This window comes from Rhea americana, unplaced genomic scaffold, assembly GCF_003343005.1.
Source record: "Rhea americana isolate MKP2758 unplaced genomic scaffold, rheAme1 scaffold_0, whole genome shotgun sequence".
Lineage (NCBI taxonomy): Eukaryota > Metazoa > Chordata > Aves > Rheiformes > Rheidae > Rhea > Rhea americana.
In genome coordinates, this window is record NW_028185037.1 from 6208374 (window position 1) to 6231535 (window position 23162).

The 23162-nt window shown below is 39.9% G+C and overlaps 2 protein-coding genes across 2 annotated transcripts in view; both read left to right on the forward strand.

Moving 5' to 3' along the window:
* The window catches only part of EMC2 (ER membrane protein complex subunit 2), a 604202-nt gene that overhangs the window by 280924 nt on the left and 300116 nt on the right, over nucleotides 1–23162 (forward strand). The gene's annotated exons all lie outside the window — the stretch shown is intronic.
* On the forward strand, nucleotides 3238–9745 carry SLC7A13 (solute carrier family 7 member 13). The gene is made up of 4 exons (XM_085298127.1): nucleotides 3238–3986; nucleotides 6619–6750; nucleotides 8403–8767; nucleotides 9500–9745. The coding sequence occupies exons 1-4, from the start codon at nucleotides 3263–3265 to the stop codon at nucleotides 9743–9745; spliced, it is 1467 nt and encodes a 488-aa protein (XP_085154253.1). The 5' UTR covers nucleotides 3238–3262.

Sequence of the window (23162 nt, forward strand, 5' to 3'; positions counted from 1 at the left end):
TCTGGCCCCATCCCCTTGACACCCTCCGTTAAGATATTTGTAGACATTGATAAGATCCCCCCTCAGTCTTGTCTTCCCCAGGCTGAAGAGGCCCAGCTCTCGCAGCTGTTCCTCGTAGGGCAGATGCTCCAGCCCTCTGATCGCTTTTGTAGCCCTACGCTGGACTCTCTCCAGTAGTTCCGTGTTTCTTTGTACTGACGAGCCCAGAAGTGGAGACAGCACTCCAAATGAGGCATCACCAGGGCTGAGCAGAGGGGCAGGATCACCTCCTTCGACTTGCTGGCATCACTCTTCCTAACACACCCCAGGATACCCTTGGCCTTGCTGGCCACAAGGGCACATTGCTGGCTCRTGGTTAACTTGTCCCCCAGGACTCCCAGGTCCTTCTCTGCAGAGCTACTCTCCAGCAGGTCAGCCCCCAGCCTGTACTGGTGCATGGAGTTATTCCTCCCTAGGTGCAGGACCCTCCACTTGCCCTTGTTGAACCTCATGATGTACTTCTCTGTCCAACTCTCCAGCCTGTACAAGTCTCCACTGGGCACCACTGAGAAGAGTCTGGCCCCATCCTCTTGACATCCTCCCTTAAGATACTGTAGACATTGTTAAGATCCTCTCTCAGTCTTCTCCAGGCTAAACAGGCCCGGCTCTTGCAGCCTTTCCTSATAGGGAGATGCTCCAGTCCCCTAATCATCTTTTTAGCCCTACACTGGACTCTCTCCAGTAGTTCCATGTCTGTCTTGTACTGGAGAGACCAGTGTGGCAGATGGTAAACTGGCTTCTGTCTATTGAGACTTGTGGAAATCCTCAAAGAGCTGTCAATCAAAGCAAGACAAAGAAAATTGCTTTATAATCACATACTCTCCACAAAAGGTGAGCTAGAGAAGGGGAAAAAAGAAGGGATATACATACAATTTGTTGTTTTTTTCATGCTGACATATTCTGAAGAAAACTGTTTTTTCTCTAATAACTCACTTAAGAACTCTCTTGTGTTCCTCTGTTGTATCTTTACTGAATGACAACAGCAGCAATCTTCTTCAATTAATACTCAAAAGTATTCATTGAAACTTTGCATTAGGTTCTGATTTTTGCTTCATTGTCTCCCTGCAAAGTATTTAAGTTGATGCAGAGGTGAGTCAACATCATATTTAGAACACTATGTAGTTAATTGAAGAGGAAACAATTAAAAATCCTGCACTGTTTAGATAGATGGGCTTCTTTTTTATCCATCTAATCAGCGAGTGGATCACAGAAATGATCCAACGAGTATGCAGAAAATTCTTACAAGAAAGTTTACGTGGAGACACAGGATTCCTTATCAAAGTACAGTCAAATGCAGTTAATTACAATTGGGAGATAATACAAATCCATTTTAGACAGCTAAAATATTCGTTTCTTTTTACTATCTTTTAAGTAGGCAATGTATAGTGAGTGATGCAATGGTTTACAGAAATTGGAGGTATTAGGTTAAATTCTGTCCTGGAGCTGTGGTTTCTGTCACTGACTGTGCTCCGTAGTTCTAACGTGATGATGCACACTCACTTTTATAGAATTCTATTGTTCAAGAAGCAATTCAGCACTTGTTCTACTTCATAGTCAAACATGTTCCATATTCATGGTCAGAGAAATTGAGTTAAGATGAGGAATTAAGATTTTTCAATATACATATCAAACTGGATTTCTGGCCTTGAGATAAAGGCCAGAATCAACTTTAATCAACTTTTCAGTTGRTTTGTAAATAAGGATGGCATTTAGTTGCCTAAAACAGTTGAAGAATATTTTAGATGCCTAACTAAGCCTCTAGTTGACACTCCAGAAGGGCATGAATATCCTGTAGAGTATGTATCATACTTGTCAAGATGCAAAGATGTCTTGAGATCCAAGAACACCTAAAATGGCTTTCAGTGCCTGTGTTTGTGCACCTGAATTACCCCTTATTTTCATCTTTTTTTTTTTTTTACTTCCCTGGGTGGTGCTAAACCTAAATTCCTAACAGCTTTTCCTAGGTGCCCAATCTGATTTAAAGAAATGCTCAATATGCACAGCTACAGCAGGAGTCAGTGGAGTCATAGCTATTCACRAGGAACAAAGGTTCCTTCCTTCTCTGGCTTCTGTGTGTGTGCCCTCTCAGTTACGGTTCATCTGCCTATTTTGGGGTAGTATTCTGTAAGTTCTACATCAGGCCCGATATTAACTATTATGATTTAGTAGGTCTGACTGTTTCTTGACACTTGCCAATTTTTTCCTTTGGACAGCTGTAGTTAGTGATGACCATACAGAGAAAATAAAAAAAAAAGACAGTATTGTATAAGCAACTGGGAAAAGTCATTGAAAAATTATGAAAAACCCAACAGTCTATACACATGCTTATCTTACCCAAAGTTTCCTCCCCCCCATTGGCATGCTACACAAACCTTATTTTTCAGACCCGTTTACTTTGTTCTTGAGTGACAATCCAGCTCTTCAGGACCAGTCTGCAGCACTGTGTCTTCAAGGTGGGCTTGCTAAGAGTTCTTTTGCCTCACTGGATTACTTTGACCAGTGATCTTCACTGGATTACTAGCTTTGACCTTCTGGACAAAACTGGTTCCACAGCTTGACTGGCAAAAAGTAAAAAATTTGCAGCTAGCAGTTTAGCCATAGTCCCTTAATAACTCTTAAGGTATGTGCTAAGCCATAGCTTCCTTTTTGGCTACTTTCCCTCTTTCTGCCTATTTTTCTCTACATCTCCTGAAAATAGTGTTTTTCTTGGGGTAAACATCCACATCTGGTTGAAGAGAAGCAACTTTTCCATATTTTCAATATAAAATTTACTGGAGAATGTTGAATACTTAGAAAAATCAGTTGGCTGCACCTAAAAAGGCACCCACCAACCTATTGGGCATTTTCAAGCTTAATCTTTCTGTTTTCAAAATGTTTTGAAATCATTTGTTGAAAATTACCAGAGAAATGAAGAGCGTTTACTATGTATTATTGTTATCCCAGTTTCTTTAAAAAAAATCCCCAGACCTTAAAGATTTGCAAAGTACATATTAAACCAGCATTTATGTGAGTTGTCAACGTTTCTGGAAGTATCTGGTTAATCATCTTCACACACAAGGCATCAAAACCCAAAGTATTCTCTCCTTTCTGAATGATTAAGCCAGGCTTCCCTTAACATTTCACTAGCAAGGAGGGCCATGACCATCTTCTAACAACAAAGTGAATGGGAAATACATGTAATCCAGTCTCTGAAGTCATATAAGCTACTGTAAACAACTGAAAAATGGGGAAAGGAAAGAGTGACCATGCCAAAGATGTGAAAAGAAAAGAAGAGGAGAAGATGCAACTCAAAAGAAATATAGGTTATTTTGAAGGGGTAAGTTTCATCGTAGGATCTATAGTAGGGGCAGGGATCTTTGTATCTCCCACAGGAGTGTTAAAATACTCCTTGCTTAATGTTGGGGTTGCCCTTATGATCTGGACGGCTTCTGGGCTAGTTTCTCTGATGGGTTCCCTCTGCTACGCCGAGCTGGGAACTGCGCTGCCATTTTCTGGAGGCGAATACAGCCACATTAAAAGGGGCCTTGGATCCCTGCCAGCCTTCGTGTTCATCTGGACATCCACGTTTACCAAACCGGCGTCGAACGCCGCCCGAGCCTTGCTGTTCGCCGAATATGCCACCCAGCCCTTCTACGGCAGGTGCCCCGCGCCGCAAGTGCTGAAGAAGTGCTTGGCCTTGGCGGCTCTCTGGTCCCTGGGGATTTTGAACGGGCGCAGTGTCAAACTGGCTGCGTGGGTGCAGACGGTTTTCACTGTGCTGAAGATGATGGCGCTGTCTGTCATTGCCATCAGCGGCATAGTTCTCCTCCTGGGCGGCAGAAAGGAGCATCTGGCGAGGTTCGAGGATGCCTTCGGTTCGGAGATCCCCAACGCGTCGCAGATTGCCGAAGCCTTCTTCCAAGGGCTGTACGCCTATGGTGGTTGGTGGTCCCTCAATTACATGGCAGGTATCTCACTGTTTTTCTTCAGATTCTGCTGTGCAGCTGTGCTGACGGTCCTCAGCTAACGTTAGCAGAACTTGTTGCTCAATCAAAACAGTAGCGTCTGTAGCTATATAAATTTTACAGAGCAAGCTTTCCAGAAGTTCTGTTTGGGTTGATAAAAGAGGAATTATGTTTCTCCATGGAACTTGCTTTTTCATGTGCAGTCTCCAGAATCAGACTGGTATTTAATAATAAAAGAAAAAATWATGTTTTTTTTTAATCTCAYGTGAAAATAGAATTTTGCATATCTTAAAGAAATTGAATTCTCTCTCTCAATGTCACTGCCTTTCTAGAAGCGGATGCTTGGATTAAAATGTCTCTGCCAAGCCATATGTACAGTAAGAACCAAACTCATAAAGATAATCAAGAGATAAATTTGTATTTAGATACCTACCCCCTCTCTGAAGTTACTCAGCTGATTTTTATATAGACATTTCATTTTGAGTAGTATTAAAATATAGTAATTTTAAGGGATATATGGGATAGTCTGTCAGTAATCAGTCCCTTAGGAAAATACAGTTTTGCAGAGAGAATAGAGAAAAATGTAAGGAAAGTGATATAAATCCTTTCATGTAATTTATACTCAATTTTAAGCATTCAAAACCCTTTTAAATATTCATTTGTTTATCCTGTTTTATACCTGATGATACCAGTGATAATAATAAATAGAACAACCATGAGTACAGAGTTCCATGAAATCTGCAAATAGTTAATGTTTACAATGTTAGTTATGCACTTTACAACCAGTTAAATGAATAGTGTTATAGTATCCCTAGATTTACAGAATTAAGTGGTAAGCCAGTGGATATTGCTCTTGTATCTTTAGCCTTATTTATCCTTTCTGGCCTGTATCAGATGTCAAATATTAAATAAACCAAATGCGTGAAATGCAAAACACAAAGTTCAGTGATGAGAAGAGGGTGAAAATTGGGTTAATGTTTAAAGAAATAGCTGTTATTATTAAAATAAAGCTATTCYTGCCTTGAGAATATGCTGAAATTTAAAAAGTAGTATAAATCAGAAAAATACAATTTTGAAATATTAGGATTTTCTAAAAGCAAGCAATTAGTTTTGTAAAGCCTACAAAATGCAAAAATATTCATGAAATACTGTTTTATTTTCTGTTAACAATAGTAATAAATAGAATGCTTTAGACAGCACATCTGTTTAGACGGATGCAACCAATGTAGTAGTCCTCTTTTGCAATGAATTTCCTATTTTTTAACAATAACTTTCATTCCTATGAGCTTGAGCTAAAGAATCAGGTGGCAGCTGGGTGGCAGGGCTGTAACTAGCAACAAAACAGAGAAGAATTTAAATCGGCAGTTCTAGTGATTGTCTCTTTCTGGGCTGACAATTACCAAGTGCGTTTCTTACATTTTAAATAAATCCCAAATCCTTTGCTAGACTGTATCTGCTTTTCACTGTTGTGCTCGTGCAGTCACTGTGGCGCTGGGCACTGCACCCTGTTGGCCAGCGTTAAAACTGATGTTCTGAGTGGGAGACAGGAATGATATTTTGAGGGAGGAAAAAAGATCCCTCTCCTACCACCTCGCTTAAGTGGATCCCATTCCTGCTGGACCTTTCAGTTCTCCCTCCCTTTGTGAGTTACCCATTTGTAATGTCTAGGAGTATCTTTTGGAATGCTTAGGAAGACTGGAAAAGGAGTGGGAGAAAAGGGGAAAGGAAGGAGTGAAAGAGGAGAAATGAGAAATGGCCAAGATGAGGATCAAGTATTGGAGCTTTGGAAAGTGGTTRCCTGTAAAGCCTCTCCAGGATGCTATCTGTGTGCAGCTTCCTTCAGAAATGAGGCCGGATSAGCTCCATCTTCTGCTGAGTTTACAGCACAGTCATTTTTTAGGGATACGTGTTAGTGAAGCACTGTGAGCGTTGTTCATATGTGAAGTTTGGAGCTTTTCCTTATTCTGATAAGGGTTGTTTTAAGCTGASATGACAGGCTTAGCCTTAAGTAGTGTTCTCCTGCCAGCTTTGCCCTGGCAAAGAGAATCAGCAGCAGAACCCAGCTGGGAATGGACCCTTTAAAATCACAGCATTACTGCTCTTCTGTCAGTGCTCTCCTGCTGTGTTTTCTGTATTTGCTGAAATAGCAACTGTGTTTTGTAGAGGAATAAGAAACTTTGAGCATTAAGCTTCAAATCAGGACTCATGAGGTGATGTAAGAACAAATAGACTAATTTTAGAGTCTTRTGTTCAATCTTGTGATGTAAATGTAAGGTTACTTAAAAATTTCTTATCCAATCTTTTTTTTTTTTAATGTAAAGTCAGATTTTTTGATTAGTCAAATCAGAAAATTTTGCCTGTATCTTTGCCTTCCCCCAAGATATCTGATAGTTGAAAAATAGCTAGGTAAGAAAAAAAATTTAAAACTATTATTTTTTTTTTTGTTGTTCGTGCTTCTTTGATAACAAACTGTTTGAGAATCAGTGTAGTAGGACCTCATAGGCAATGTAGTTTAGGAGCTGTGATTATGATTTGAGGCATGACTTCAAGCCCTGTGTCAATTCAACATGGAAACACACTTGCAGAAGGTATGTTGCTTGCTTTATTCAATTTCTCTTTAAATTGTATTTTTTAGAAGAGATGAAAAACCCCAGTAGAAATATCCCCTTAACTGTGATGACTGCTGTTCCTGCAGTAATGGTGTTTTATTTACTGGTAAATGTCTCATATCTGACTGTCCTCACGCCTAAGGAAATTGTTTCCTCAGGTATGTATTTTATTTTCATCTCAGCAAAAAGGGGTGGTTCATCAGCATACCCGTGTGATGCCAGCTTGCTGCTGGGTAGTTTGTGCTCGCCTGTCATCACTGTCAGGAAGTTGGGGGTTCCCTCTCAGGTTTAGCAGAGAACCTGTGTTTAGTTTTACCATATGGCACAGGTTGAATGGAATACACAGATAGTGTTATGTATTGAAAATATCGGCTTATATCTATACTGTCTAAAGAGGAATCAGAAATGAATTAAACCCTGCTAGATCAGGTGAAGATCAGGGCTGCGTTTARTATAGATTAGACCTTTGTTTTGCTGTAGTTTTATTCCTCTGTCCTCCTTCCTTCCCAACTTCATGGTGTCTTAGGCTAAAGTCGTTAYTATTTAGGAGATGGACAAGTCTGCCGTGATAAACTATACAGAAAAGGATGTAGACTCCCAAATTGTAACCCTTTTGGGGTGGGGTTTTTCATGATAAATATTCTCATTCCTTAGAAAAGCCTAGACAAAAAGTCCTATTTATATGAAGCCTGTCTCAGATGCTATACCTGTAAGCTGTCCGTAAAAAGTTCAAAGGAGAATTGTAGTTCTCTTGATTGTCCAACAGTACCTTTTAAATGCTACCCTCGTGTGACTGAGCTGGCCGACCTTTCCTCCAGGAGTGACAAAAGATATATCTCATTTAAATGGATCAGTTATTTTTCTTTTTGGCTGTAAATGGGAGTTTTGTAGCTGTCACTCAGTAACTTCATTTTTTCCACTCAGCCCATTAGCAGGAGATAGGCTAGGAGAGACGCACACGTTTGCAGATTTATTCCGAAGTGAAAGAAACAGTGAATACCAGAATATCAGTGAATACCAGCTGYCCAGCTGGCATAAACGGTTCCAAACATACCAGGGGAGCTATAATTATTTATTCAGTTGAGGAGATAGCTTTAAGTTATAAACCCAGATTCAAACATTGCTGTATAATTCTGCAGTTCTTGTACATTCACTATGTTTTTTTTTCCTCATTTAATCAACTTCCTGTGCTGCACAGATCACTGAAAGACCTATGTTCCTCATGATATTTGTTTACAGGCCCACTGAATAGTAATCCTCACTACAATATGGACCAGTTTCCAAGAAAGCCTGAGAATCTTTTGTTTAAAAATAATCTTTCATATCTTCTAGTTCCACCCAAAACCCATTAATAACATATTCACTGACTGCYTGCATGTACATGCAGTCATTTTGGCAGTTTGTTCATGGTAGCAGATCGTGTCACTGCTGTGGTCCTGCAGGGAACTGATTTATTCATTTTCTTTCCCCAGATGGCCTTGCCCATGCGTGTGCATTCGTGATTGATAACGGTGCRGTGCAGCCGTACAGTTCGCTCCCGCTGGGCACTTCCATTGCCTCGGCACTGGCCACAGCACCTTTTCCCTGCTCTCTCTGACAGGCAGCAGTAATTCCTGCTGTGATTCCCTAGGAAGTTTTTAACTCCTGAATTAAATACTCTTAAGATTAGATTTTTGCTTGTTGTAACAAAAAACAGGCTTTGCTAGTAAATGATAAAGACAAGGTGTTTGTTGAGTTTCTTTTCTGTTCAGTCTGTTGCTAATTCGGAGCACGGTGCCTACGCTGTTGCTAATGCTTTGCTTCCTTGCAGTTGCTGTGGCAGTCACTTGGGCTGATCGAGTGATCCCCTCTGTTGCCTGGATCATTCCTGTCTCTGTTGCTGTCTCRATATTTGGTGCCCTCAACAGTAGCATGTTCGCGTTAGGTCGATTAAGCTACGCTGGCAGTCAGTCAGGACATTTACCTATTTTAATATCTATGCTAAATGTCCACTCCTGTACTCCAGCACCAGCCATGATTTTTTCAACCATCATTGCATCCATTTTTGTTATCCCCTCTGATCTTATTATGTTAACAAATTACTTTGGATTTTCTGCCTGGCTTATGATTGGATTGACTTGTGCAAGCCTGATTGTGCTTCGGTACCGGGAACCTAATCTACACCGACCATACAAGGTAAATGGAAATAAGTTATTACATGTTTTTACACATTTTTTTAGTAATGAATAGCACCCAAAAGTTACAGAACAAGTGCAGTGATAGCAGCAATCATAAATTGCTAATCGCTAAAGACATTMAAATAATAATCACATTGTTTAGAGCCTTATTCATAGTCTGGAATACCTTTGTTTGTTCACTGTGCAAAGAGGGGACAAAAAACAGATATTCCCTGCCCCAGAGAGCTGAAAACTGAAATCAAGAGGTGGATTTAGACAGAAAGGGAAAAATAGGCAAACACAGTAAAATGGGAAATTGTAATAGTGTGACAGGCTGGGAGTTCATGGTAGAGTCTACTCTTATTTTTCCTGACATAACCACAGGCATTAACACAGATAAAATTTCATCTAAATTCAACTGTCAGAAAGCTGGGTTGAAAGGGTATGCTAACTGTCTASACTTCTTCTAGGCACACCAGCTTGAGTTTCTTATAGATGCCCATGTTAACATATGTGGATGAATGACTTTCCGTGCATGCCTGCCTCTTCCCCATGACAGTAGAAGGAGCCTATACAAGCATTTTAGAAAAGATACATATCAGACAGTTTTAGATTGGATAAATCTCATGCAACAACATGAGAAATRGTATTTATAGTGCAGCAAAGACTGCATTATTACTCTTACAARTGATGCATAAAATTGCAGTTGGTCAGTTTACTTCCTCAAACATTTTTTTTTCTTCTTTTGCAGGTGTTTCTACCAGTTCCATTTGTGATGGTGGCAATGTCTTTCTTCTTAGTTTTAGCTCCTATCGTGTGGTCTCCAGAGCTGCAATATGTTTATGCTTTCTTGTTTATGCTGGGGAGTCTCATTGTTTATTTGCCTTTTATACATCTTAAATTGCATTTTGCGTTTGTTGATAAAATTACTTGCTACTTACAGTTACTGTTGGAAGTTTCTCCTGCTGATGGATCTGCAGACAGCAAATACGGATAATGGCAAACATTTAATCGCTATACAACCAACAGCCAATAGAGGATTTTCTTTAACTAAGGTTGCTGAAGCCACAAATTACATGTTAGATGTCAGGTGTATATGTGCCTGTGTGTGTGTGTATGTAAGTGTGCGCATAAATATATACATATATATATATATATATATATATGCAAACATCTAACTTCGTGAGTTTATCTGTGTGTATATATATGCTTGTGTATGTGTAAAAATATATATGCATGTATATATATATATATACACTTTGGTACTTAAGTGCATATGAATTAAACACTTAAGTATTTAAGTGCATGTATATGTRTATATATACACACATACTTAAGTTTAATAAATGCAAATAATCTTTCTCAAACTGATGAAGTCTGTAAAATGYTCCTTCTTGCTCTTGAAACCAGGATTAAAGTTGGGTATCTATGTATGATTATYTAACAGAATTAAGACTAAATTGCAGTACAAGTATTTGTCAATATTATAAGAAATAAGTAAATACATACTTATCAGCATCATTATACTATCAAATATACTTTTGGTCTGCAAAGTAAGCTYTTCCGATTATTTTTAGTTCTTAGTAGTTTCTTTATTAGACCTTCTTGGTTCAAAGGCTTTATAGTTCTGTTCTTCTGTTCTTATTTTTTTTCCTGAATTTGTTTTGAACAGAAAGCTTTGAAGAGCATTGTAATCTTGACTGAGACCTTTTTTAAACACCAGGAAAGAATATAAGGTGTACCTTAGCTATTTTAGAATAACACATGCAAATAGAGAGTGAAATCTTACTGAATATCAAATAAGTTGGTAAGAATTATTTCTCCCTTTGTCACACTGATGAAACTCAGATCTTTAAAGATCTTCACTAAATTGTTTAAATTTAAGTAAGCGTTTCTATTACAATATTCCTTACTTTATGCTTTACTGAGAAATATGAGCTTTTTTAGATCCTTTCCCTCCATTTTTAWTTTGTTAATGAAAACAAAATAAATAAATTCTTGCCTATTTAATTTTGATAATTGGGCCCTGTTCAGCCCACTGAGTGTTTAAGTTTAAAATCAAAGGACCAATACACACAAAAAATCACACTCTTAGGTGATTGATCTATTAATATATATTGTTATTGTTTTTATAATTACAGTARAATTATGTGTGGAGATTGGTTTTTCAGATTTATCTGTACAGTGCTCACCAGTACAGCCACTAGATGGCTCTAGGCTGACATCACTCTGACAACACGATATGTTGCATGGCTGAATGTTTTGTTGGTGAGAGAAATAGTTTTACAGAGCACCCCATTATAACACTTACAGGCGAACAGATCATTCTGTGCTAGAAAATTCAATTCCTTGATCAATCAAAAAGTTAGATGTCAGGGTGATAGGTAGCTGGCTTTATATACAGCAATTCAAAATACAAGGTATCCATCAGTAACAATGGAAAATATTTTAACTTTTAGGAGGATTTAATTTTCCAGTAGAATGGGTCTCAAAATGAAAACAAGTACAAGAGGTAAGTGGTTCTCCTTACAGCTGCAGATGTACATAGAGTGACAATCTGAGGTTGAWATAAGACCTTTCTAATGCTGTGGGAGCAAAAGTCTGTGCAAGTAAGGAGTGGAGTGAATAGAGCTGAGGTCCTGGAGACTGGACCCTACCATAAGCAAGATAGGAATCATTGTTTAAATTCACTCAGTTTAACTCTCAGAAAAGCTTTTGTCTTGCTATTTTAATTTTAAAAATCATAAGACTAGACAAATTTTATCGGTGTAGTATTTTAAGAGCTGAAGTCTACTGAGCACTAAAAGGAAGGAAGGATTTTACTGTGATTAAAGYACCAACTAGGGATTTGAAAATGCAAGTGTGGTGCCTGGCTGTATCACAGATATTCAGCTGACCTTGATCAAGTCACCTATTTAAAACTCATGKTTTAATATCTAAATAAAAATGGAAGTCATAAGAAAAAAAGGAAATGATTCAGTAATATTATAATGAAGACTACATGGTTTGAAAAAACAGAGGTCAAAGGGATGTTGCTTCATTGTGCGTCTAATTTCTATATAACTTCCTGTCAGTGGATCTACTATTCTGCTTGTATTTGTTTATACACTTGAATGTTGTAATGAATTGGTGTACTTAGCAAATAGATATGTGAGTGTATATTTGGATAATTAGAGCATGTGTCTGTTAATGGTACAAATCTTGAATTTAGAGTTTTAGTAGTCTCAGCAAATTAGGAAACTTAATACTACCAAAGAAATTTAGTATGAAATAGTTTGTGTCTATATACCTTTTTGTAATATTAAATAGGGGGTTATTTATAAACAAAAGTTTTGGAAAATGGCACATATACAGGCATGCCTCCCCTAATACAAAGTTTATTACCAAATGATCACCAAAGAGAAGAACCTAACAGTTAGAAAAGATCAGAATTAAAACTGCCTGTGCAAACCTAATCAATGCCTATGCATTTCCACACCTCTGGATAGGAATCGATGCCTCTCGATATTGATCCTTCTCAGTACGAATCGATATCCCTATTGACTGGTGTTGATACCTCTCGATCTCCATGGGCATCTACAGCTCACCGTTGAGAACCGTCAGTCTTGACTGGCATCTAGAGCACCTAAGCAAGTGCCGCTTGCTCCAATTTTGCTCTCGGCAGGCACCAACAACTATCCAGGTTGACCGTCCACAGTGTGCAGAGGCCTCACTGAGTATCAGTTACCAGCTGTATTACTAGGGAATGATATGTAGCCCGATCAGTAGCCTTCAGTACCTCTCGATCTCCGCAGGCACCTCAGTTTTCTGTCCATTTCAGTTGTCTTAGCTAGCTTCTTCCTCCGCGTGTAGCCACACCCCCTGAAAAATACTTGGAAATAAAATCTAGTAATAATAGTGGAGTACTCACCAATAATACCTATATACTAGTATTGGGTTATATAAAGAGAAATAGCAGAAAATAGTTGCACCAAAACATTTATCTTCAAGCTGTTCATGAGGCCATGCCTGCGGCAGCGTTTTCCTTTTGTGGCTATGTAAACACTCACTAGCCTGCTAGGCTCAAGAGTTTTTATATGTACCTACTAGTAAGAGTTACAACATTCTCAAATAATCCTTTTCTTGCCATATAACTTGTCCTAACTTCTAGCTGTGTTTTTTTTTTTTTTTTTTTTTTTTTACTTAGCAGGAATGACTGTTAGTCCCATTTCCCTGAGTCACGTTAAAACAGCATGCAGCTGGCACAGTGAGGCGTCGGGGTGCCGCCTGCCACGGGACAGGAACTTCCCTGCTCCGTGGCCACTCGCTCCCCATCCCTGGCGAGGTGTATTCAGGGGGATGCTCCAGGATCAGGCAAGGCCAGTCTGCACCACTCTCCAGCACAGCTCTCTTCAGGGTTCCTGGCGTGTTTTAGTGAACCATGTGAGTAAAAGATATGAGATAGGCTTTAGGTACTCCTTCTGCTGAACTGTTGTGGGCAGAAAGCACAGTAGTCTGCAAATCTCTCAGTGACTTTTTGGCCAGCATGTTGGACAGTCAGCTGTCTCCATGAACAGTTCCCTCCTCCTACTACCTTTTCACCGTTTACAGAGTGAGGTTGTTTTTTCCATTGCTGTCATATAAAGTCTGCCCCCTAAATTGCCACTCCAGTATCGTGGGAGTGAAGACCCTTGTCTGACTTTTCTAATGCTGGTTTTCCTGTGGGCCCAGAGTTCTGAGACCCTCAACTACCAGTATCTCATAGAAATCTGTCACTTCCGAATCTCACTGTTCATTTGTTCCAGCCACTCTTCCAGCAGAACTTTAAAGTATTTCCTATGTCTATCTAAAAGAATAAAATAAAAAAGAATAAAGAAAGGGAAAGGAACAACCAAGACTTGCATTCTAACTGGAAGATGAGTTAAGGGTCCTCTTGTGACTTAGTCAAATTCCCTGAGGTCTTTAAGCTATCTAGTATATCAGCAGATGTCTATTCACTTGGTGTGAAAGTTTGTCAACAAAATGCGCAGGAAATACACATTCTGTTTTTCAAAATGTTTCCTTCTGTGCTGAGAAGAATGGTTAGCACTATCCTTTCATTTTACTTCTTAGTGCTATTCATCAGGCAATATTTTCTTTTTTCTAGAAAGATCACATCCCACAAACACAGACATGGCTGTGAGGTTTTCCAGATTTGACTAGTATCCTGTCAGCCAGGACATATCTGAGATTGTCCCTGAAGCAGATAGAACATTTGGAACTTCTGTTCTATCCTGACCTCTAATAATTCCTGACTTTGTTCCTCAATCTTAGTATTTAAGTAGTCCCTCCTTTTCTTGATTGCTATGAGGGCATCTCACTGGCTTAGAGGCAGAGACTGTTTGTCTTCCTCTTCTCTCATAGTTACCGGCCTTCTACTCGCAAGGTTTGCTCTTCCCCTCTCACTGTAGCTCTTCTCCACTCTCACCTTAGGACTAGAAGAAAACAAATGTCACTCCAGTCTTCAAGGGAAAAGAGGATGATCCAGGAAACTACAGGTCAATCAGCTTCACCTTAATCCCTTGAAAGGTCATCAAGTCCTGGAAACCTCTTCCAAATAAAGGCAAAGAAGTTGGTTGGGAGAAATCAGCATGGATTATTAAGCAAAAATCATACTTGGCCAACATGGTACCCTTCTACAATGAGATGACTGGTTTGGTGGATGAAGGGAGAATAGTGGATATTGTTTATATTGAGTTCAGTAAGGTTTTTGGCACTGTCTTCTATAATATCCTTGTGCACAAACCAATGAAGTACAAGCTAGATAAATGGACAGTGAGATGGACTGAAATCTGCCTGAACTGCTGGGTTCAGAGAGTTGTGATTAGCAGCACAAGGTCCAGCTGGAAGCCGATCACTAGTGGTGTCCCCCAGAGGTCAATATGGGAGCCAATACTGTTTAGCATCTTTATTAATGTCACAGATGACAGGACTGAGTGCACTCTCAGCAAGTTTGCAGATGATACAAAATTGGGAGGACTAGTTGATACCCCAGAGGGCGATTCTGCTATTCAGGACATTGACAGGCTGGAGAAACCAGCAAAGAGGAATCTCATGAAGTTCAACAATAGGAAGTGCAGAGTCCTGCACCTGGGGAGGAATAACCACAAACACCAGTACAGGCTGGGGGCCAAGCTGCTAGAAAGCAACTTTACAGAGAAGGCCCTGAGGATCCCGGTGGGCATCAAGTYAACCATGAGTCGGCAATGTGCCCTTGCAGCAAAGGAGGCCGATAGCRTTCTGGGCTATGTTATGCAGAGTGTTGCCAGCAGGTTGAGGGAGGTGATCCTCCCCCTCTACTCAGCACTGATGAGACCCATCTGGAGTGCTGTGTCCAATGCTGGGCTCCCCAGTACAGGACAGACCTGGACATGTTGGAGCAAGTCCAGTGAAAGGCCACAAAGATGATTTAAGGATTGAAGCATCTGTCCTCTGAAGAGAGGCTGAGAGAGTTGGGACTGTTCAGCCTGGAGAAGAGAAGGCTCAGGGGATCTTACCAATGTGTATCAATACCTGGAGGGTGGGAGGGATAAAGAAGACAGAGCCAGACCCTTTTCAGTGGTGCCTAGTGACAGGACGAGAGGCAGTGGACACAAATTGAAATATAGGAAGTTCCATCTGAACATCAGCTTTTTATCGTAAAGGGGATTGGCACAGGTTGCCCAGAGAGGTTGTGGATTTTTGATCCTTGGAGATATTAAAAGTCTGACTGGACATGATCCTAGGCAACCTGTTCTAGGTGACCCTGCTTGAACAAGGGCATTGGACTAGAKGGTCTGCAGAGGTCCCATCCAACCTCAACTATTCTGTAATTCTGTGGTTCTACTTCCAAATCTACCTCTCTTGTTTTACAAATGAAATATTCAAATCTTCCATTCCATTTTCCTCTTGAGAATACACTGGAAGGAAAATATTTCCTAACACTCACCAAAATAATATCAAAATGCATGGCCAGCTGAGAGTAACAAGTGAGGAACAAGGTGCAGTTATGAACAAAGAGCTCTAACCATCACTTCCAGCTGCAGTAATAGTCTTTTCTCTTTCAAGTGCCAAGTATTGAATATATTGGAAGCATGATAAGCAACACTTCCTCAGGAACACTTTCTGGTTACTTGTGTTAATGCCACACTTAACTGCTGAACTGTGAAAGCAGTTAAAGTAAGCTATGCTATACTTTGGTTTTAGTTGTTGCCTTTTTCCACAATGTGGAACAGGCAAAACCACTAACCGCAGTACTTCTGAGGCATGATAAAACACTTCTTTTTGTCTTTTGATACCTAGTTTCTTTTCATGGATCTACATGTAATTATGAATTAAAGGAAGGGCAAGATTTGGAGAGAAGGATTATATTTTTCATCATTGGTCCATCAAAAAAWTTACCTTTCTTAGTACGCTCATTTCTCAGTTTTAACTATTAGAGTCCCACAACATCTATGGATATGAAGATGACAGGCAACATCAGCAGGGCAGAAAAGCATCACAGCTTTTATTAGGCTTTGAGTATATTGGACAAAACCTTATCCAGAAAAACTGTAAGCATAGTATGTAAGCTCAGTCTTATCATACCACCTCTCATTTAGCTATAACATTAAGTGGAAGAAAAATCAAAGTTAGCACTGAGAATGGAACTCCTCCTTGAATGTAATCTGAGCTGAGATTAAAAAATACTATGATGTATCATGCAACTTTTTCTTAACAGAAGAACAGCTTACCTTCAAAAAAATCAKCTCAGTTCAGCCTTTCAGACATTTAAATAAATAAATAAAACACAGTGTTGAAAATCACCATATTGTCTCCTTTCAGGATTGTGCTCTTGATGATTTCTTATAGCAGTGTATTAGCAACTACTTATCATTGTTGCTTTGCAGAAGTACTTGTACACATATATAATATATATATATATGTAGGCACATTTTTTGTTTGGATAATAAAGAAAACACCATTGACTGAGAAACAAGGATGAACATCTGAGGTATTCGGTCTTGGTTAATTTACTAACTGAGCAGAGATACAGTGTGTGTTGTGAGGAATCTGAAATTGATGTTTTGTAGTTCAGTTTGATGTTTTCTGCTGTGCTGTTAAGCTTAAAAATCAGCAGTTGAAAATCAGGAAGCCATAGCTTTTGGAAGATGTATGGTTTTGCTTCTGATGGAAAGTGTGTTGTACTTGTCAAAGAAGAATGATGTAGCTTCACACATTCCCTGAGGTTGCTCTAACTTCTTCCCCCCCCCCCAGTGGAAATGCTGGGGTATGAATTATGAATCCCGATGCATTATTTTTTTTCATTGCTATATAAGAAGGGAATATGTGAAAGATTTAAGAGCCATGGTCTTTTCACATTACCCATACAAAACAAACACTGAAATCCTAAAGGACGAAMAGACTTCCATAAATCTATGATAATCTTAGCAGGCTCAGGAAAATAGAGTAAATCCAGTTGAACTGATGGGATTCATGCACAGCAGTTCTTCTCCTGGCCATAGAGTGGTAGTAGCACTCCATTTACTGCTCACTTCTTGGGCAACTCTCCGGAAATGAAAGCACTGGAAAGATTTGCAGCTCATTTATTGCTACCCTGCCGGGCCTTTTCCCATCAGAAATTAATTCTGTTTCTAAATCTGAAAGTTTCTTAGAACTATCCCTAGAAAACTAAAACAAAACAAAGCCTGTTTTGTAAGAGCTGTGCAGAATCTATGCAATAACTCTTATCCTTGGTTCTAGCCAAGCTGTAACTGCCAAAAACTCAGCTTCCCATAGTATCTCAGTATTTCTAATTCTGCATGGGGATATTAAAATGAACACACACACACACACACACACACACACACACACACACAAATTCTCTTTTTGCTTCAGATAAAGCTGAAGAATCAGGAGCTGCTCCTTTTTATTAAAAATGCTCTTATCCCCACCTACAACCAAAATGTGTAACACATGAATATGCATGTTGGTTTCTTGGAAGATGTTCCTTAGACAAAGTTTCTTGGACAATTTTTGTCAATCTTTTGAATAGAAATGTTACTCAGGCAAAAACCCCAAATGTTAAAATGTCTTTCAAAACTTTTCTAGGTTTAGTAGCTCTGACATTTCCTTCATAGTTCTGTACAACAGCGCTTTTCCAAGTAGGAAATGAGACACCATTTTGACACTAAAAACTACAACAGCAAAATCTCTCATGTTTCCTCATGCCAAACTTCTTCTTCTTCAATCAAATAATATCTGATAGGCCAGGTAATGTTTAATATGAGTGAAATAGCAACTGGTCTTTATTTTGTGCAAAAACTGAATCCAAATTAACAAAAAAATCTAGGGTCTAAAACATTTCTGCATATATAACTGCTATTTTTACAGTATCTTTTATAATGTTGTTGAAGAGCAAGAAAAGTGTTCTGAACTCATCGTTGCTTGCATAGGAAGGACCTTTTATGATCTGAGTTTTGGCAGAGTTAAAAACTTATGAAATTCTTCATTAATAGATAGTTTTTCATAAAAAAAAGCAAACAGTCTTGCTGCCTCCACAGGATGCCTATTACTCATAAATCTTCATTTGATTACTCTCAGAGGACGCAGTGGTGAATTTTGACCAACTGCATTGTTTTCAAAAAATGTTTATTTTGGGTCCTGTCCCTTTGAGAAGACCTTTTGAAGCTTTGTATGGTGTGGGTTCTTTGTGAAATCTAATCTGTTAATCTTCTTTGGATGCAAAACTGTTAAACTGTTAGGAAGAAGTCACACATGAACATAATAGTTGTTAAATAATAATGTTCTATTATACTCTACTAAGCAGTGACAAACTGTTTAGAGAATGCACATGGGATGAAGATGATAAAGTAACTGAATCCTCTTTACCAAGCCAAAAAGACTAGCAGCAGTCATTCTCCATAGTGCTGCCAGTCCTAATTTCCTGTGGAAGACACAGCAACATGAATGCAGTGAAGCTTGTGGACAGTTAAATCTAGAAAAGTAGATGATGAAAGAGTATTTAGAAAAGCAGAGCTGTTCATGAAAAATGAACAGGACAGCAGTATATCCTAACTGCATTTTGAGAGCAACTCAGAGCTGACATTAGAGCCAAAAGTCTCATTTACACAAGCCGCAGACTAAAAGCTTTGGGCCAGATTGATGATACTGTGTGAAAAGAAAACTTGGTGAAATTCTGACCCTTAGCATGAACCCATGAATACATGAAGTACAGTGTGGAGAAGACAACTTCTCAGTGTTTCTCACCTGCCCTTACAGCAGACAGGGGTCCTGTCTGAGCGGTCCCTCACCAGGACACAAAGGCAGCCAGGCAGACTAGGCAGATATCCTAGCATGCACTGTATCCCACACCCTGGTGGTGGTGGTAACTAGACATGGGCCAGAAAATCTGCCTGCTTTCATTTTGCCTCCTTGCCCAGTGTACAATGTTGGCAAAATTTAAGTCTACTCTTTTGAGGACCATAAATATTAACAGAGCACAGTTCCTTCTCYGGAATAGCCGGTTTATGAAGCACTTCCCTGGAAATTTAGGCAAGAAAAAGCAATGAATCCTGTTCTGAGAGACTAATCATAAATTATAGTATCTTATGAAAAGGTAAGATGTTTCTTATTATAAGCCTTGTATGACAGATGGACGCAGCAGTGTTTTTCACAGAGTTTGAGACTAAGGAAGAAGAAGTCAACCAAAGGCAACCAARGAACAGAATGCTTTTCATTCCTACTCTGCAGAGGTAGGGTAAGGAACCTGCTGTATGGAAAACTGTTTAACTTTAAAGCTTAGAACTACTTAAAACTGCTTAAACTAGAAAATAAAGTAATAAATCCTTCAAAATGCTCTTTCAATAGTGGAATACCATCGCATTAATACAAAAGCAGCAGGCAATATATTATTACTGAAATAAAAGGGAGACAATTAAACAAAATTATGGYAAAAATTAAGATCAGAGAAACGGAGGCATGGTCAGATGAAGGAGCGTTCATAAAATCCTAGGAGGTGATGTGCTCAAAGAGTTCTCCATTTCTATCTCTCTGGAGGGAACAGAGAAGAATGTTGTGGGAAGGCCCGTTATTAAAAATGAATCTTTTCCAACGTTTCTTGGGGGCAGTACTTGACATTTGTAACAGAAGGAGTTCCAGCACAGCTGTTTGCTACTGCGCAGTCTGCGTTGTGCCCCTCTCTGGAGTCACACGCTCCACTTAGGTCCCTTAAGACAGTCTGCGGCCTTCTGCAGGGACAGACGGAGGAGTCCCTGGAGCAGAGCCTCTCTTACTTTTTCATTTTTCTTTGAAGATTTGTCAGCCTCTCTCTGGGTGACAATTCCCTTCTTCATAGGGGTGTAGTTCTGCAGTTACTAAGGGAAATGATAAAAAGCATAAGRACATGTTGTGCATCTCTTATTTTTCATGATAACAATGTTAAAAAATGCTTCTGCTCAGAACTTTGGAATGCTGTTGCCCTCTTCCTCCTCTACAGTGGGTTTTCTTTCAACAGTCTTGTCCAAAAAGGCTTGGACAAACTAGAAAGAAATTAAGTGCTACTATTCACTTGGCAACATTTATTATAGTCATGGACACAAATAACAGTTAGTCGCACCCCCTGAGTGCTGCTTTGACTTGCAATTTGTACAACACAGCAAAACATCCTCTTTGGCTTCTGTTCAGTTTTATGACACATAGAAATCTGCACGAAGTATAATCCAAAAACTAGCATCATCATCACTGCAGAATTCTCTTAAACAAAATATGTCATACCTCCTTAAAGCTTTGTACCTTCTGAGTCATTTCCATTGCTTGATTTAAATATATGCCTCTTTAAGCTTAAGCTTTATTTAATGTTAAATTTATCAATATATCTTTAAGCTAATATTAAAAATATCATTTTTAATTKATATTTACATACATTCTTCTTATCTTCCATATAATAAAATTATTCATTGTGTGATGCCTGAATATTGTCTCGTTTTGTGCAGAGAGCTTGAATTGGAGGACAACCACAGGGTGAGAGGACCTAATCACAGAATCACAGAATCAGTAAGGTTGGAAGGGACCTCTGSAGATCRTCTAGTCCAACCTCCCTGCTCAGCAGGGTCACYTAGAGCATGTTRGACAGGRTYGCATCCAGGCGGGCCTTGAACATCTCCAGAGAAGGAGACTCCACAACCTCTCTGGGCAACCTGTKCCAGKGCTCCGTCACTCTCACAGGGAAGAAATTCCCCCTCACGGTCAGGCAGAACTTCCTGTGCTTCAATTTCTGCCCAYTGCCTCTTGTCCTGTCACATGGGACAACTGAAAAGAGTTTGTCCCCGTCCCCTTGACACCCTCCCTTCAGGTACTTAACTGCAGACAGCAACTCAGGAAAAATGTATGAAGGCAAAAAATAAGATCAGTGATTGAAGATTTCATGGAGAAAATGAAGATTTTAAAAATTTTGAAATYTTGGCAGCTGTTCGAACATGTGGCATTAATGCTGAGGTAGGATCCCAGCTTTACTAAGTATTGCAGCAGACAGCTGGTATCTGAAGGAAAGTAATTTTGTGTCTCCTGTGAAGAAGTATTATAAAACAGAACTAAACATTTGCTGGGAAAATTCCCTCTGCAGCATTTCTAGGGCAGTAGAACTCTTTTTTTTTTTTTTTTTTCCCTTTTTCACAGTGTTTCCAGTATTGGTGCCTGAGTTAAGGACTGCTAGACCACATCTAATTGCTTTGATAAATCTCATCCTGGCCAGTTCTCCAGAGTGGAGGAGGAAGGTGGGTATTCAGTCATGAAAAGTATCATCTGGGACATTTTAAGGACCATCCACAGCCTCCTCCTCACCAATATGCAAACATGCGCTCCAGCTGATCACCGCGTGGGCAGTCAGCAGCATGACTGCACGTCTGTCTTTGGCTTTTTCTCCTGCCGGTATTTCTGCCTGTGTTCCTTTTATTTGCTTCAGCACTAGGGCCAGCTTTGGCTGTGTCCTTTTTTCATTGCAAATGCATGACAAGAAAGTGTCATCTGGATACTGACATTCTCTGACAGTTAAGGTTGAACRTGTCTCTCTCCCTTGATGCCACAAGGTTCAGGATCTCTGAAGGGTTCCCAACAGGCATAGCAGGAGGTAGGAGAGAACAGCTGCAACAGCACTTGTGTGATGCTACTATTTCTTAACATCAAGAAGAGAAAGTCCYGTCTTCTTATTAATTTTAAATCGGAACAGTGATTCTGATCACTAGATGGTCAGCCGAGTGTTTTCAAGAGTGCTAGAAAAACACCATTTAAGAATACAACCACGAGAACATTTAGGCCCCAGTTTTTGCAAAACCTTGTGCACGCACCCAAGAGAGAAAGCCCATCATGAAAAACTGCACGATGAGAAACCACTTGCCCTCATGTCTTTCGCTTGAACTACATCCCTGTTGAACCACACATGCTTTCTAAGGCAGATATTATTAAATAAAATGACAAGTTTGTACAAACAGGTTTCCTTGCATAACACAGTGGTTTCGGTGCTCACTGGAGTGAGCTATTCTTGAGATGAGGATTAACACTGCAATACTCCAAGCTGYGAAAAATCAGCATAACGCTTATGGTTAGGCCAGCAACACCTGCAGGGTTAGCTCACCGGCGCGAGCGGCTGCTTGCTGACCGTGGAGGTATCGGCCGGGGTCGGCTCGGCGCTGCGTGTGCCCCACGCCCCGGGTGCTCGGCCAAGGCGCCCCTGGATCCGAGGCTCGTGGGTTCGGCTGTTCTGAACCGGCTCCCACCCAGCAGACGGAGCAGCAACGCCGTCAGCGATCCCGTATCGCCCGCGGCGCTTGGGACTACCTGGTTCCGTGAAGTTAAGCATCTGTTTCTATTCTAGCTCTCCATTACTGTCAACAAAAAATATTACCGGCTACCACCCGACACAGCGTATGAGGCAGCAAAATGGAMCTACTAAACGAATTCCTTACTAAAAGCGCTTTAATTCCTAGAGCTTTTTTTTAGCGCTACCATTAGATTTTCACTCAGAGATTGAAACTCATCTGTTTCAACTGCAGCCTTGCCACATGAATCATTTCAGACAGTAAATTAACTGGGAATATTCGCACACAACCTCTGATWCAATTCAAGGAAGCAAAAAAATAAAACAAATGTTAAGCTGCCAACAAACCCACCATAGTTCGTTTCCTTTACCGTCTCTTTATGAAGGTCATTTTATGGGTCTTTTTTATTGAAAAAAATGTTAGCTTGGTGGCTGTTCTAATCTGTCTCCAAGCTTTTAGCCGTTTCTCTAACCCGGGAAGTGTCAGCAGTGCCCTCAGCCTGGCTCTGCCTCTTGGCCAACCTTCCCGGGCCGCGGAGGTGTTTCCCGTTAATGGTGCAGTTGTGCTCGATGGTTTGAAATACGACCGGCGTTTGGCACGATTCGCTGCTGGATCACAGTGCCA